General features: G+C 38.6%; 1 protein-coding gene across 4 annotated transcripts in view; it reads right to left on the reverse strand.

Annotated features, from left to right (window-relative positions):
* The window catches only part of CEP95 (centrosomal protein 95), a 54661-nt gene that overhangs the window by 28408 nt on the left and 8098 nt on the right, over positions 1-18155 (reverse strand). For 2 of the 4 annotated variants that reach the window (XM_069063956.1, XM_069063953.1), the window contains exons 5-12: positions 15944-16052; positions 7283-7395; positions 3930-3989; positions 3152-3366; positions 2724-2787; positions 1201-1259; positions 690-808; positions 364-493 (exon numbers count right to left, since the gene is read on the reverse strand). In XM_069063956.1, coding sequence (XP_068920057.1) covers positions 364-493; positions 690-808; positions 1201-1259; positions 2724-2787; positions 3152-3366; positions 3930-3989; positions 7283-7395; positions 15944-16052 — 869 coding nt within the window. The remainder of the gene's footprint in view (positions 1-363; positions 494-689; positions 809-1200; positions 1260-2723; positions 2788-3151; positions 3367-3929; positions 3990-7282; positions 7396-15943; positions 16053-18155) is intronic. The other 2 variants (XM_069063954.1, XM_069063955.1) reach the window with 2 other exon arrangements.

An 18155-nucleotide genomic window follows, 5' to 3' on the forward strand; every position in this document is an offset into this window, starting at 1 on the left:
ACAGTACACTGTTTAGGTTTGAGGGGAACTGAGAAGGCAATCATGGGGGGAAAGATCCTTGAGGATACTGTAGTTTTGACTTAATTGTTTACTGCTTGTCATTTGTTATCTATATACAGAACATTTTTAGAAAAGTTTACTCTATACCAACACTTATCATGCTATATGAGAGAACAAATGAATTTTTAGGTGTGTCATATTCTTTATAACAGTTTAGCTCATCAAGGGCACTTTGACGATTGAAAATTAGGACAAAATTTGTTTTTCCAAATCTTAGCTCCTAGCCTAAAATTTTGATTTGTAACCAAACTGAAAAGCTCATTTAAATGGCAGTCTGTCTATTCAAAGGAGAAAAAGACTTACTAAATCTAGTTCGTCCAATCGGTGAGAGAGTTTCTCTGACATTGAGTGCAATTCTTCCTCAGTCAACCTATGACTTGGTCCCTGGTGCAGAGGTAGCTCATCAGTGAGCAGATCACAGGTTTCTGATCTACTATAAAATATAATCAAAAAAATTAAGTGACATCACTTAAGTGAAACACCTACAGCACTTCAACAGGCAATTGATCATATCAGATGTTTCAGAAAATTGAATGTTGCTTTACAAGGCTTAATTCAGTCAATATTAATAGGCCCCTCCATTAATAAATGTACAAACAGAATACTGAAACCTTCAGAAAATGCATTACCTTATTTGTTTGAGAAGTCTTTGTATCCTAGGACTGTATAAGTGAGACTCACTCACAGACAGCTTAGTTTCTTCAGATAAGTGAGATGTTGGGGAAAGCTTATCAATGCTATTGAGGCACTAACAGAAGCAGAAATGGTTAATTTCAAAAACTGCAGAAACCCAGATACTATTCTTTTTTTTTTTTTTAAGCAATCGGGGTTAAGTAACTTGCTCAAGGTTACACGGCCAGGTGTTTCTGGGTGGGTGCTAAGTGTCTGAGCCCCGGGATTCAATCTGCAGGTCATCCCGACACTGGAGCCAGTGCTCTTACTCGCTGAGCCACCTGGCCGCCCCAACCCAGATACTATTCTTAAGAACTTCAAGATGCTATCTTTTGTAGTAGTTATCATCTTTAGTAAGAGGTAAAGAATCACAGATAGCAAACCAAGTCTCTTCACATTCTACTAATACTTTAAAAGCATTTTATCAAAATTTATAGGAATTAACAACATTTCCAAACATTCAACTACCTTCATGCTGCAGCTCTGATCCTGTGTACTTGTTGTTTCAGGTGTCACTGTATCTCCAACTGGATGTAAAATGACAAATATATTTTATAAGATCTATGACGCCCAACTGTGAGGTAAAATTGATAGTGTTTTATTTAATCACAGACTTTCTGATTCAAAAGGACTTATATTTACAGGTCTCTGAAAATTAAAAGGCAAATTAATTAAAAATTAATAGGCAACTATGTCGATCAGAATTGCATTTCCACCTCCCTTTGGCCATCAGAGAGTAAAACAGCTAACTTTAAATTTCACATCTCCATGTTAAAACTGCTTAGGAAAGGTAACCAAAGGAAATAAGGAAAAAAATATTTTTTGAAGTTGCAATTTTTACAAAATGTTGAAACTGTATGGCCTTGTCCTTTAGGCTTCTTCTTTTCCTTTCTATACTCTTGATTTGCAATCTTAATTGTTTCCATGGCTTCAATTATCACCTTTATGTAGGTGATTCTCAAATCTTTGTCTTTAGCAATGAACTATTCTTAGTGTGTAACTCTTAAAAGTACAACTCTACTCCCAAATTTACAGGTGTCTGCTAGTTATCTCCATTCTGCAGATCTTGCCAGCAACTCAAACTCAGTATGTCCTAAACTAAATTCATCTTCTCTTAAAGTCTGCCTCACTTTTCTGACATCCCTACATCTATTATTAACACCCTCTAAGTATGAATACTCAAAACCTCAAGACTACTTCCTCCTTCTACATTCTAATTAGTCACTAAGTTCTATCTTTATAATCTCTTAAATCTGTTCAAGACCGCTGTTGTTAGAGTTTCCTAGCTAATCTTCCTTTCTCTAGTCTCTCTGTTCTCCAATCCATCACCACATTGCTACCAAAATCATTACCCTAATGTATACTTCTGGACTATGTACCACTGGGATCTTTTAGTGGCTCCTCATTGCCTATAGGATAACATGCAAAATTCTTAGCTTTATAACATGAGGCCCTTCACAACAATCTGGTTCCAACCTACCCTTCCAGGCTAATTACACTCTACTCTCTCTTTCAAGCATTCTATATTCTAGCTAAAATGGACTACTAGTTATCTCCTAAGTTTTGTTCTGTCATCTTCGTGCCTCCACAGTTTGGTGTAGGCATCCTTCCCCCATACCCAGAAATTACTTCTTGCACATCTTTTCTAAGTGAAACCCTTTTTCTTTAAGGTTTATCTCAGTACCAGACTTTCCAAAGAAGCCTTCCATTAATTCTTTTGTGAAAGTGATTTCTTCCTGCAAATGTTCTTAAAGCATTGTACAGATCATTCCTGTTCATATTCTACTTGTATAATACTTATTTGTGTATGTCTTATCCTTTATTGGACTGTAAGCCAAAGAACAGTGGTTTTTCCATCTATGTAAACCTGGTTCCAAAGAGTGATTTACTTTACAAACTTTTCTTGAAACGAATTAGGCAAAGCCAAAAATATCAGGTTTTCCATAATTAATTTCTGATGAAAAAGGAATTTTGAGAGCTCTAGTTCTTACCAGATGTGAAGTAGGGCTCTGAACAATGAATCCTTTCTGAAAATGGATCAAATGACCCTGTAAACTGAAGGCCAAAAAGAAATTAAGACCAAGGTCACCATTTCAAATTCAAGAATCAATTTTTATTTGCTTTTTTTGGAGGGCAATTGGGGTTAAGTGACTTGCCCAAGATCACACAGCTAGTTAAATGTTAAGTGTCTGAGGCCGGATTTGAATTCAGGTCCTCCTGACTCCAGGGCCAGTGCTCTATTCACTTCGCCACCTAGCTGCCCCGAATCAATGTATTTTCTAATTCAAGTGTTCACCTTATTATGTTTTTTACAAATAGAAAAAAAAAATGAGTGAAGGTTCAAATCTCAATAGATTATACCTTAAATATTCACATACTTTTTAGTCAATCAAAAATAAAAGGCAGCTTCTCCACTTACCACAGGTCTTTCAAGCTCTTCATTATCATTTAAGGCTGAGGGATACTGACTTGAATGACAGTATTCTTTTTCCATAGGGCACAGTTCCGGAGGCTCAAGAGGATGGTATGGTGGCTGCAAAGGAATAGCTGAACGAATGGGCTCGCCTAATTTTTTAGCATTTGGAGTCTGACTCTTTGAAGAAATTTCTGGAGATTCAACAGATGCAGCTAATTCTTAAAAAGAAATTGAGAAATGGTTCATATATAGCAACTACCTGAATAAACCATCAGCAATCTACTTTAAAACTGATGAAGGAAGGAGGGAACAGTATATATGTACAAAACAATATATATTCTATGTAAAACTTTCTGCAGAAGAATGTATAAAGTGATTTCAACACAACTAATATATGTGACACGTCAACATAACACGGGGCACTGATTGGTTAGTGAGTAAGAATATTTTCAAGTAATTGTACATAAATTTAATAACATTTGAAAGCTACAACTTGAAATAATATCAAATTGGAAGATAAAAATGGTGTCAGACAAGAAGCTTGCCTTAAGAGTTAGAGGATAGAAAGTATGATCACATACCATGTAGCCTACAGAAGGGAGGTCTGAGTATGTGAAACAAAAAGAAAATACTAGGTTAGGCTCACAGAAAAACTCTATACCACTTTTCAAACACATGAGCCTCAGTTAGGAAGTCATCACAGTTTAAACTTGAATTTAATATGTCTATTTACTATTATCTGCTATGTAATTAGAATAACATGAGGCAAAGTTCACAAAACCTTCCTCAGCCTTGGTTCCTTGGAAGGTTGAATCTTTTTCATTCTGTGATTCTTCAATTCCTAGAATAATTAATTACAAAAAAAAATTGTAATTCTTAAAAGATTCTGTCATCAAATTAGAAACCAAGAGCTTCTTTTTACACAAGACAGAGAAAGAGCCCTAAAAGAAACACATTTTCAAGAGGTTGTCATGTCAGTTTGGTTTAATAACTTCAGTATGATTACATGGCAAAGTAAGTTTGAAAAGTTGGCTTTACCACCTACTAGATCATGAGGCAATATGACACAGTTCAGAAAGTTAGGAATAATAACACAAATGTCATACCTAAACTGTCTTACACAAAGAAAACTAGTGAATTACATGACTTTCATATCTCATCAACCTTCATTAAAGCTTGTTTTAATAAGACATTATGGGCTCGTAGAGATTGTTACTATTGTGTATATATCCCTGGCCCTGTGCCTTGGCCCCGATCATACTGTTAATCTTCAATAGTTACTAAAGTCTAAAAATGTACTTCCTGTCAAAATTATATTTCTATGCATCTGAATATTAAAGTTAAAACTGAATTTTGAAACAGATGTCAAGATATTAGCCACTATATGATTATCTATTATACTGAATCATAATAAGTCAGTCCTGTAAGACTCTCTTCCTTTTCCATACTTATATCTTATCGGACTTTTCATTTCCACTGCTGCCCTGTAAACCTGCTCTCCAAATGAAATCTATTTATAATCATGCTTTTGTATGTAGCAACTCATGGAAAAATTTTGCTCTAAAACCCCACCTTTAAAAAAAAAACATTTCTAGGGATCACACATTTGGAGAGCTCTCTGCATTTTTATGAATTGTATTTGCTTTGTTGGGGTTAAATAATTTCCAGATATGTGTGTATTTGCACAGCCTCAATACAAAAGTAACTTTTTATTTTCAGTGACTTAGAATCATGGAAATTTATACCTGGAAGGGGTAATACTAGACACTAAGATCTAATATTCTAACCCAGTTTCTCATCTCTAATTTGCTCTAGGTCTCTAAGAGGGAAAGGAGGGGGCAACACAGAAGCTAATCTAGACGTCACTGTGTAAAATGAGAAGCATCATGATATAGTAGAAAGAACTGAATTCGAAGCCCTGCCCTGTTACTTACTGCCCATGTGACTGTGACAAGTCCAAATAAGGGGACTGGACCAGATGACCTCTGAAGCTCCTTCTAGCTCAAAGTCTTTGATCTTATGTGATTAGAACTACCTCCTCGAGGCAGCTAGGTGGCGCAACGAATAGAATACTGGCCCTAGAGTCAGGAGGACCTGAGTTCAAATGTGGCCTCAGACACTTAATACACACTTAACAGCTGTGTGACCTTGGGCAAGTCACTTAACCCCAATTTCCCTGCCTTCCCCCCTCAAAAAAAAACAAACAAAAACAACAACAACAAAAAAACCCCCTACCTGCTCATTTTTCATTTTTTTGCTTTTTGGAGGGGGTCTTTCTGACTCCAGGGCCAGTGTTCTATTCACTACACCACCTAGCAGCCTCCTCATTTTTCTTTTTTTTTGGAGGGGGGAGGGCAGGGCAGTTGGGGTTAAGTGACTTGCCCAAGGCCACACGGCTCATGTTAAGTGTCTGAGTCCAGATTTGAACTCTGATTCTCCTGACTTCAGGGCTGGTGCTCTATTCACTGTGCCACCTAGCCACTCCCTCATTTTTCTAAACAGAAGTTTAGGAAAGGTGAAGGTAAGGTGCCTGGCCTGAGCTAGTCAGTGTCAGAGCTAGGACTAGAACCCAATTACAATGCTGGTTTTCTACTGTCTGTCCCGATAGCTTTTACTTTATGGTACTTAAGTGTGGATAATCAATAAATATGGCTGGCTAAGTCACTTTTTTCCCCCCAAAATGAAAAAATTCAGTAAGTTTGTCAGAATCTTGCACATAAGATTTCATTCATATTTCAGCAGGCAACATTTAAATTTGCTGGTTTACTAATGACTGTATTAATCCTGCTTCCTTGCTCAGTGAAGCATTTGTTAATATTGTTTCTGTCATGGAAATACATTGTCAGATAAACATATGGAAATTTCACCCATAATGAATTATATATTTGTATTTCAACATCCTTCTAAAATATATGATTTCGTCAGTATGAACACGCTATCATCTAATGAAGTTCCTAATCTCATTACACCTTAACAGTCTTCATGGGCTACTATAGCTAAAGCAATTCATTACCTAATGGCCGATCTCCTGTTGATGATTTTCTATGACCTCAGCTAGGTGAATCCTCAAGAAGACAGATAAATGGTTTGCAGTTGGATCTCAACTTGAATACTTTCCACCTTTTTAAAGTCTGCCAAAGCTTGTGCTCCACTGGCAACTTTCAACAACCCAGAGTTTACTCCACGTAATAATGGGGCAACAGAATAGGGACTTATATCTTAATGTAGCCAATTTCAAAACTGTATTCTCTAACTTGATTCCTCAAAACTTCAGTGAGTATAGGTATTACAGGTATAACAGAGGAGAAACAGAGGCTCAAAGAAGTAGTCAATTGCTTGTGACCAGACAGTTGAGAACTCAATCCAGGTCTTTAATACTCCATCTACTATGCCATGTTAACTCTTACATACCGGGCATTCTTTGAAATCTTTCTAACCTTGGAGATTAAATACTCAACTCTACCCTGTGCTTTTCTTCAACTATGCAAAGCTTAGGGTCTCCCATGCAAAACCACTATATATGTATTTATTTTGCATAGTATGTGTGCATGCTAACTTCCCCTATAGTACATATATTCCTAGAGGACAGAGATTATTTCATTTTTTTGTTCTTGCAGCTCCAGAGCCCAGCATAATGATTGCTGACCCACAGTAAACACTTAATGCTTATTGACTGATGGAATGTATCCATTTTAGTAAATTCTGTGCAGAAAATGTGTTTGGAAATTGATCCACTTAAAACCATTTTGGGAGATGGGAAATGAAATGCCATTTAAATTATTAAGAATAAAAATAACTCATTTGAATAAAGCTTTATGGTTACATAGTATTTTATATAAATTCTTTGATCCTAGTGACTTGCCTAAGATCAAAAAGAAATGCTAGAACTCAGACCCAGGTTTTCTAAGTCTATTTCTCTTTTCACCACCTCTCATTTCACTTCTTAATCTATTTTAAAAGTACTAAATTACTTTAGTTAACAATTTTATGATTAATGAAAAACAGTCAACTCTAATTTCATTCCTATAAATAAGTCAATTAGTCTTTAAATTTGGATCACAAAGTATTTCTCACCACTTTATAATTAGGCTGTAGGTTACAATGTGATTATCATTTAAAGTTTCAATTACTCACCATCTTTCCTTAAAGAAAATGTGTGAGCTGTATCTCCAAGTCTAATCAATTCACCAGTGGACTCTGATCCATCTATGTCCCAAGACGGAACAAAATCAGAAGACTGGGAAGACCTGAAAAAATTTCTTACTTAGTTACATTTCATCACTGCCTGTCAAAACCATAAAAGGGTTTTCCAACCTAGGATTCCTATATCATCTAATTATATAAAGCATGACAATAATAGGATGGGTGGCCCCCAATCTTGCCATTTTGCACTTTTCTCTTCTGATTATTCTGGTCTGTTTAATAAAGAGACTTCTTTGTCACCTGTATTCTCTGGCTCACCAGTTTCCAACAATTTTCAAACTAATAAATGTTTGCTGAACTGAATTTAAATTGGAAAGAACCTTAAGGATCATTCAATTCAAACTTCTCATTTTATAGAGGTGTAAACTGAAGACCAAAGCAGTAAAATGATTTGTTCAAGGTCATGCACCTAGATAGTGACAATTTGGATTTCACTTTAGTCATAGCCTTTAAGTTATGGTTCCCCAAATTATCTATGTCTAAAAATCATAACTCCCTGTATTTAAAGTATGAGGAACTGTGAAACATTTGGAAAACAGAAGATATCACAAAAATCAGTATTTAGGAAAATTGACACATAAATCAAGGTTCAAAAAACTCCCTTGGGAAGATTTTAAATTACTGTAATGGCAAGTAAAGTAGTGCTTTGCTCCTTGTTTCAATTATTCAAGTGCTTAGGGGTGGAATGTAATGGCAAAGTAGTATTCTTCTCCTCTCCTTGTTACAGCTATTCAAGTGCCTTTGAGCCCCTCCTGTGATTATATCAAGTCTTTGTTGGAAACAGTATAAGTTGTGTTGCTCTTAATAGGCCTAAGGAAGAGTTTGGAGACCTTCCCTGTCCTTAATAGGCCTAACCTAGCGGAAAAGGAAGGATGCAATAGGAAGGAACAGAGCAGATAAAAGCTTGAGCATGAGCTGGAACCAAGCAGAACTGAGAACAAGAATGCTTGTGATTTCGGCACTCTGTAGAACTGTCTGTTGGTCTGTCAGACAAAAGTCTCGTCTGTTGTTTTTAGACCCATGTCCTAAAAGAGGATTTTACTGCTGATCCAGAAACCCTGGAAGAAGACTTTGCTGCTGTTTATGGAAGTCTTAAAAGAGGACTTTTACTGTTGCTTACAGAAGTCCTGGGGCTTTATTGCTGATTTGTGTTTCATTTCTCAGACAAAAGCTTATCTGTTGGTCTTTGTCAGACTGAAAGTGAATTGAGATGATAGTGCCGGCAATATGTATATTGTAACTCTGCTAAGCTTAATGTGTGCAAATATTGTTGTGGCTCTATTAAGCTGTGTCTTCCCAGAAACAGAAACTTTGAAGGGATTGGAGTGGACTAGTCACCATGAGCTTCGATATGGAACAGGAGTGGGGAGCTGCCTACCTATAAATCCAGGCAAGAGCTGGGAGCATGGAAGAGGAGTCACAGAGTCCGGAAATCAGCCTCCAGTTAAGAGAAAGAACTTTACTTGGGTACTTAGTGTTGACTGAAGAGATTATGACTACTGTGACCTAGGCTACTTTTTGTACTTTCCCTGTGTAAGGGTTATGGGATTTAAAGATCTTCCATGCCCCATTGGACTTGCTGACGTAGCAGGAAGGGGCGGAGTAAGAGGAAGTGGAAGCCAAACTAGAGTTCCTACGGTGGCTGGCAGTGGTGGCCACGGCGGCAGCAGCAGCAGAGGCAGCGGCAGCACAAAGCCCTTTTTGAGTTAGCCAGAATTTCTGCTAAGGACTCCTGCTGAGGACTGCCAGGGGCCGGAGCTGCTGGGAGCGCGCTTCCCGGACGCTGGGTGGTTGTTGTGAGTAGGGAGAGGAGGACCTTTGCCTGAGGTAGCCTGTTCTGTTTTAAAGGCTTGAAAATGTGGGTGCTTTCTACTTTATCTACCTGTGCCAATGTCATAACTACTCTGATGGCTTTCACTTTCTGGTTTTGGGACTCAGTCTTTTGGTATCTTAATAAATTTTCTAGTTTATTCCCCCATATGGCAAGCATGACATATTTTGTGATGGATAATTACATCAGCATATCTGTAATCTCCATAGGCATGTGAATATGGCATTGCTGATACATTTGGCGATGAGGATGGGATCACAAAATGTCAGGCCTCTATTTGGAAGCAGTGGGGCTTTAGAGGGAGAAATGGCTATTCCAGGATGGGAGGATTTTGCCTTATTCCTCTCTAGCCAGAGAATGGGCTAAAAGCACAGGGCCCTGTGAAAACTGGGAACCAAGGCTAAAAGAGGGAGAACCTGGAGATTTGGAAAGATGTTTGAAAGCAATACCCATAGAACCAGGCAAAGAACTGGCAGGAGTGTGCAGGAGAGGCTGGGTGCTGCTAACAAGTTATTGCCTTATGTGTAAAAGTAGGGATAAGCTGCTGAAGGAAAGAGCTCGGATGGCTAGGGAGTCAGCTGGTTTGCCTGAAGATTCTTCTGTGTCACGGCACTCAGAAGACCAAACTGGAGGGACTCATGTGGTCCAGGAACAAGCTACTGTTCATGTAGCTAAAAGGAAGCAAAAAACTAGCAGAACGAATGTGCATGCAGCTTTTGTACAGGCTGGGCAGAGTTGCCCTGACAGCTTCCAGGAGAATGTGTGTGAGGAGAATGGAGCAAGGTTAGACGAGGAGTCTTCTAATGTAGAAGCACTCCCCATACGAAGAAGAAGACAGGAGAACCACCGAGGCAACCCACCAAGGCAAAACAGAGTCCAGGGAGATAATTGAGGATTTCACTCAACAGAAGATCACTGATACATTGAGTAGATTCACCCAAAGAATGAGGGAGTCTTTAGTGTCTTGGATAGTAAGAATCACTGATGAAGGCGCCGAAGGAATAACACTGGACAATGAGGACTGTTTAAAATTCATAAGTATCAGTCAGAATCCTTTTGTACACCAGGCTTTTAGGGATCACCATATGCAAGGAGGAAATAACAAAACTAATCTTCTAGCTTTAGCTGCAGAAGGATGCAAAAAGCAATATCCTACTGAATCTATGTGGCCTAGGGAAGACAGACCCTGGTACTCACTTAGAGACTGTATGAGAAAGCTAAAGGAGGAGGTAATGAAAACTGCTATCCTGATTGGAGATGCAAATGCATATTATGATACCCCCCCTAGGAGTTCCTCATAGAAATATCATAGTGAAGACGGCTCCTCCTGCATATAAGCACCTAATTCTGACTCTATTAATTGGAGAAATAGGGTACCCTCTTTCAGAGGTGCTGGATAAGATTTCACAATTAAGCGATATAGGGGAATGGGAAAAAGACAAATTGCCTCCAGAGAGAAGAGTAAACAGCCAGAGGATTCAGAGACAAAACAGACCAACAAGAAGGGAACTCTTTACTGCTCTATTAAGAGCAGGGGTGGACTTCAGAAGAATAGATGGTATTCCAACTGAAGAGCTGCATAAGCTGTACCAAAGAAAAGGTACTTAGCATTAGAATGAACAGGGAAGCAGGAACCACCCCTTCAGGTATTTCTGAATCTGAATCTTTGTATCCAAGTTTGCCCCACCTTCAGGGGGAATAGGAGAGAGGCCAAGCACCAGCCCAGATAAAAGAAATATGCAGAAGAGATTGCAGACCCCATATTGGTTTAACAATATATTGGAAGAATGGATCAACTACTGTGACTAGGGCACTGATTGATACTGGGGCTGAGGCCACACTTATCTATGGAAACCCTGATAAGTTTAAACATGGAACTCCTATTACCATCAGGGGTCTAGGAGGCGCTGAAATATCAGCCAGACAGGTTAAAATAACAATGAAAATTGGGCAGTTACCTAAGAAAGAATATACTGTGGTTGTTGTACCCATTCCTGAATACATCATTGGGATAGATGTATTGAGAGGCATGACACTGAATTTACCTGAAGAGAGATACCAATTTGCTGTGAGGAAGATAGGAATTAATACAGTTTTAGTGGGAAAACTAAAAATGGACCCAATCACTTTACCTGAACCTTCTGAAGTAATTACTTTAAAACAGTATCGTGTGCCAGGTGGGCAAGATGAAATTACCACTACTATAAAGGAATATGTTGAAGCAGGAGTGTTGGTCCCTACAACCACAAGATGGAATAATCCTGTCTGGCCAGTAAGAAAACCAGATGGGACATGGAGAATGACTGTGGATTACAGACAGTTGAATAAGGTGACTCCTTCTTTGTATGCTGCTGTTCCAGATACCATCACCTTAGTAGAAAGGATCCAGAAATATGATGGGACTTGGTATGCAGTTATTGACTTTACAAATGCCTTCTTCACCATCCCAATAGACCCTAAACAATGGGACCACTTCGCTTTCACTTGGCAGGGTAGACAATATACTTTCACCCGCTTGCCACAAGGGTACATACATAGCCCCACTATTTGTCACAGGATTGTGGCTGAACAGTTGGATGAATTAAAGCTTACCCACTACATTGATGACATCATGATACAGGGAAAAGATGCAAAAGTAGTGGAAAGGAGTTTGACCCTTCTAATTGAGCATATGAAAAGTAAAGGGTGGGAAATTAACCCTGCAAAGGTTCAAGGACCAGCTCAAAATGTGAAATTTTTGGGTATACAATGGAACAAGGGGCTAAGGGAGATTCTTCCTCAAGCTCGACAAAAGATTCAGGATTTTCCTACCCCTACCAATAAGAAGGAGGCCCAAAAGTTCATAGGATTGTTTGGATACTGGAGGCACCACATTCCACATTTGGGACAGATTTTAAAACCTTTATATAGAGTCACACGGAAGAAATATGAATTCGATTGGAGACTTGAGCAGAGTAAAGCTTTTGAAGAAGCCAAGGCTGCCATACAATTGGCCCTAGATTTGTGGCCCATGCAAAATGGTCCAGTGGAATTGCAAGTGACTGTACAAGATGATTATGCAAACTGGAGCTTATGGCAAAAACAACAAAGCCGAAATGTACCTTTGGGATTTTGGTGGAGGAAACTCCCTTCATCTGGAGTCCACTATACGCCTTTTGAAAAGCAGTTGTTAGTTGCATATTGGGCTTTGGTGGAGATTGAACAACTGACTGTGGGCCATAAAGTGATATTAAGACCTGGAATCCCAATTATGACCTGGGTAACGAGTACCCCAGCTTCTCACAGAATTGGACGTGCCCAAGAGGCTAGTATAATCAAATGGAAGTGGTATATTCAAAATAGAGCCAAAACAGGCAAAAGCGGAGTCTCTGCTCTGCATGAATCTATAGCAAACATAGAAATTGAGAGGAATGACACACCCCTTGAGCCAAAGCAACAGTTGGTACAGTCCACTGTAAAATGGAATGAGGGATATGATGTATTAACTGAGGAACAAAAGAGACATGCATGGTTTACTGATGGGACAGCAAAATATTTGGGGCAAAAAAGACATTGGAAAGCAGTGGCCTATAACCCATGCACTAGAAGGACTTTGGAAAGTACTGGGATAGGTGCAAGTAGCCAATATGCTGAACTTATGGCAGTATATCAAGCCATCAAAATAGAACAAGGAGGACAGTGTCATATATTCACTGATTCATGGGCGGTAGCTAATGGGTTAGCTACATGGATGCCCATGTGGAAAAATGAAAATTGGGAAATTCATGGTAAACAAGTCTGGGGCAAAGAATTATGGGAAGATATCTGGAACATGTCTTTGGTCACTGACTTGTCAGTTTTTCATGTAGATGCTCACGTGGCCCCCACCACACCAGAACGTGAGTACAATGCTCATGCTGATCGACTGGCAAAGATTGCTACTGAACATATTGTCCCTACTTTGACAACAACTGATGATCCGGTATTAGCAAAATGGGTCCACCAAACAGCAGGCCATTTGGGGGTCCAGGCCACACACCAGTGGGCACAAGATCGAGGTATTAGTATCTCTCATTCACTGTTAAAACAGATAGCAGAAGAATGTCATATATGTCAATTGGAAAAGAAGCGAACTGTTCCTCGGGTAGTAACTGGAGAGATAGCAAGAGGAAAAGTCCCAGCCCAAATCTGGCAAATAGATTATATTGGTCCACTATCACTGGATAAAGGATGCAGATTTATATGTACTTGTGTTGACACCTATTCAGGTGTACTAGTAGCTTGTCCTTATAAGAATGCAACCCAGAAAAACACTTGTAAAACTCTAGATCTCATAAGTCTATATTATGGAACCCCAATGCAGATTCAAAGTGACAATGGGTCACATTTCAAAGGCAATGAAATGAAGAAGTATTGTATACTAAACAATATAGAATGGATATATCATATTCCATATTATCCAGAAGCATCTGGGTTAATTGAAAGAATGAATGGATTACTGAAAGAACAGTTGAGGAAGTTAAGTTCCAATAATTCATATCAACATTGGAAGGAAAATTTGTTCATGGCTTTGCGTAATTTAAATAATAGACCACTGGGAGGAAGTACACCTCTAGCCAGAATGATGACCCCCAATCTGCAAATTAGAAAACAACAAACACACAAGATCCCAAATATTGAGTATTGGACCTTGAGGCCAGATGTCCCAGCACCGTACCCAGGACCACCTGGTTTGGTGGGGTATGATTTACATTGTTTAGAGGACTTTTGGTTGGACAGGAAAGAAGTAAGAAAAATTTCCACTGGGATATGCATAAGAATCCCTAAAAATCACTTTGGGCAGATTTTACCCAAATCAGGATTAGCAGCTCAAGGAATACATGTATTGGCTGGAGTAATAGATTCTAATTATCAAGGAGAAATTGTTGTAACATTCCAGAATTTAGGTGAAGGGCCCATACAGATTCACAAGAATGATAGGATAGTTCAAGTGATTATCGTTCCTTGTAAAACAATGCCACTTGTAAAAACTGACCCTCCTTCCAAAATAACTGTCACAGGAACTGAAGGATTTGGTTCTACTGACAGAATAAAATCAGGAGCTAAAGTATGGGTAAAACGGAAGCCAGATTATGTTCCAAAGGCTGCAGAGATTATAGCATATGGGAGGGATAACACTGTAACTATTGTTTATTCTGGAGAAGATGATTACAAAATTGTACCCTTAAGTCATTTATTCTACCATGAGTGAGGCTACAATAGTCTGGTTATTGTCTCTTTGCTTCTTCTTGATTTTTTGTCCGTTCACCTTGTTTGTTAGATTTGTTTCCACAAGCTTGGTACGCTCCATCTGTAGATGCCTGATAGCTTAAGCTGGATGTCACCCCCTGTCTGCAACTGTGATGTGTCACCCTTGGACCTGGCATCAAGCATATTAAGAACTGACCTCTCAAATGGGACCCCTTAGGACAGGGACAGCTCTACATCCGATTTCAGCAGCAAGTAGCCATAGAAGAAGAGATCTTCACTCCTTACCACAAGATTTTGGGGCCCCATTTGTTCGGGGTGGGGGGGAATGATGGGGAGCTTGTGCTCAAGCCCCACCCTAAAATATGGTTTTCTGTGTTTATTGTGTGCTATTCTTGTTATATTGTTGTGAAATTTTGTTGACACCAGTTATTCCTACTGTATTTTTGCCAAGTAAGGGACATGAAAGATCTTGGGGCCGAATGTAAGGGTTATGGGATTTAAAGATCTTCCATGCCCCATTGGACTTGCTGACGTAGCAGGAAGGGGCGGAGCAAGAGGAAGCGGAAGCCAAACTAGAGTTCCTACGGTGGCTGGCGGTGGTGGCGATGGCGGCAGCAGCAGCAGAGGCAGCGGCAGCGCGAAGCCCTTTTTGAGTTAGCCAGAATTTCTGCTAAGGACTCCTGCTGAGGACTGCCAGGGGCCGGAGCTGCTGGGAGCGCGCTTCCCGGATGCTGGGTGGTTGCGGTGAGTGTGGAGAGGAGGACCTTTTCCTGAGGTAGCCTGTTCTGTTTTAAAGGCTTGAAAATGTGGGTGCTTTCTACTTTATCTACCTGTGCCAATGTCATAACTACTCTGATGGCTTTCACTTTCTGGTTTTGGGACTCAGTCTTTTGGTATCTTAATAAATTTTCTAGTTTATTCCCCCATATGGCAAGCATGATGTATTTTGTGATGGATAATTATATCAGCATATCTGTAATCTCCATAGGCATTGTGAATATGGCATTGTTGATACACCCTGTACTTACAAAGTACATTTGTACTTTCCACTACTCCTTAAGGATGATCAGTTTAAGGATGATTACCCCCTTAAGGATGACTGGCAGCCAGCCTCCAATCAAGATGAAAGAAGACTTTAGATGGGTACTTTATATTGATTTGAGCAGATTGTGTGACAATGAATATGTTTTATTTATGACTATGTGGCCACCTTAATAATAAGTTGTTATGTTATATTGTTGTGAATGTTGTGCTTTGGTTTCTTGAAAGTTGTGCTTTAATTTACTGCTGAATAAATAGAGAATTTGCTATACTATGCGATTAGATCCTTCACAGCAGCAGTCCTCAGGAGAGCTGCTCGTGATTGACTTTACAATTACTCATAAAAGATTTTACAAAATTTTGAAGCATGGTAAATAAATGCATCCAGTTTAAGTTAATTACTGTCATTCTGGCATACTATGTTAAACAACTGTACCAAGTAAAAGGAAAAGTGAAACTTGTTTTATTAAGTCAACAAAGAAAAAGCCTACCTCCCAAATGATGTCATTGCCTGCACTGGTCTGGTCTCTCTAATCTTTTCTTCCAATTCTTCTGAAAGTATACCTTGAATTGATTCTTCAGCTACTTGTTCAGTTTCAACTATTTAAAATACATTAAAAAAACCCTAAATGAATATCATCAGATTTGTTACACTTAGAAAGACAAACACAAATTATGAGAGTATTTATCATACTACCTGTATCCATTTCCTCCAGAGATGTACATAATAATCCCTCCCACGGCTTAATATGTGGTTTAATAAATTGTTATATCCAGAAAACAAACTGTTCTCTGGCTAGCCCTCTGATGAGACCCCCTCTGAATCTGTTAGACTTGTTCCTAGATAATAAATATAAGACACATATATCCATTTCTTTGACTAGATCTGAAACATTTCCAGGCTGGTAGGGCCTGCTTACTACTCTAGCACCTGTAACAAAAAGGCACTGGCATAGGATGGGGACAATATGAGTCAGGCAACAAAATACAAGACTGAAACTTCTGTTACTCTATCACTTCAAGTTAATTTTCAGACTTTCCTTTAGGGATATATCATTTTTAATTTATTTTATTTTTTATTTCATATTTAACCTGATGACAATCAATAAAGGGCATCTTACCAAATACGGAAGAGAAGTAAAACTGTCATTTCACAATTTAGTACTGTAGAATGTTACAAAAATGGAGAGAAAAGCACATAAATGACTTTTTTCCCTTTAATTTTTTAGTTCTAAAGGTTTTATATGAAACAGTAAAGCTCCAATTTACATTCTCGTGAGAAATGCAAATTTGGAATTGTGCTCAATCAATATAATCAGACTTTATTTTAGCTAAAGCCTGCTATGAATTACTAAATTTAATTAAGCTACTTTTTATTAGTATGTTGTTAAAGTTTAACTTTCCCACTCTAAGTCCCTTGTTTTATAAGACTTCTTCCCCTTTTCTGTGAGTTAAGTTCCCGTTTCTGTATGTGAGTTAATTCCTCAAATATACTCAAGAAAATTTACAAAGCACTCCATAATGCTTTCATAGTATGTCAGTGAGCTGCTTCATTAATCAGACACCCAAGCCAAGAAGAAAGCCAAGCTTTGATCTAATTGAAGTCATGAGTTGGCAACACCTACAGTCCTAATGTTACAAATCAACCAACTTCCTATATATTCCAAAATATGCACTAGTATTATGAATATGTATTAATCTCATGAATATGTGTGTGTATAATATATATATATATGCTCACAGAGAGAGATCCTCTAGACGATGTTTCCCAGAGAGTTTGTAGCATAGTTATGTCAATTGGTGAAGACTCCAATTGGTAACAATTTTGTTCTAAGTAGCTTAAGGAGGCAAGGAGCAAGTGGATTTAAGGACAACTGCATAGACAGGGTAGAGGCAAGACAAACACATATTGGAAAAACGCGGTATTCACGAATCTATGTAATGTACTTGGACCATGAGGATTCCACAGTTGAGGTAAGAGATTTCTAGCAATCTCTAACATAAAACCTCAAGGACCCCTGGGAAGCCTCCAAGAGGCACTGGCATAGGACCCCATGGTCATCATAGGGACTTGTATATATGCAAAATGACTGAGTATTCTCACTATGCTAAGTCAATCAAACAATAAACATTTACTAAGCACCTGCTAGGTTCCAGACATCATGGTAAGCTTTGGAGATAAATACAAATGAAATAATACCTATTTTGAAAAAGTTTTCATTCTAACAGAAAAATCAATGTTAATAATGTAAGTATAAGCAGAATAAATATTAAAAACATCAAATAAAAAATTGAATATAAGGCAGTTTAGGAATGGAAGCACTAGGATTGTAGGTGGGGGAAAAGAGTGAGGATCAGGAAAGGCTTCATGTAAAAGGTACTTGAGCTATGTCTTGAGGGAGGAGAAGGATTCTATGAGGCAGAGGTGAGGAGGAAATGAATTCCAGGTATGGGGGTAGCTAATACAAAGGCACAGAGACAGAAGAGTGTCATGTGTGAAAAATAGGGAGAAAACCAGTTTGATGGGATTGCAGTGCAGAAATGAAAATAATATACATAAGGTTGAAGAGATAACTTAGGAACAAATTATACAGACTTGAAAAACTAATCATTATTTCTTAGAGGCAATTTGGAGCCACTAGATTTCTTAATCGAGGAATTACATGGTCAGATCTGCACTTAAGGGTAATTAATTTGGCAGTC

Source organism: Petaurus breviceps, unplaced genomic scaffold (assembly GCF_028583685.1).
Source record: "Petaurus breviceps papuanus isolate PSGF00001 unplaced genomic scaffold, PetGlider_PUasm1.0 90617, whole genome shotgun sequence".
NCBI lineage: Eukaryota > Metazoa > Chordata > Mammalia > Diprotodontia > Petauridae > Petaurus > Petaurus breviceps.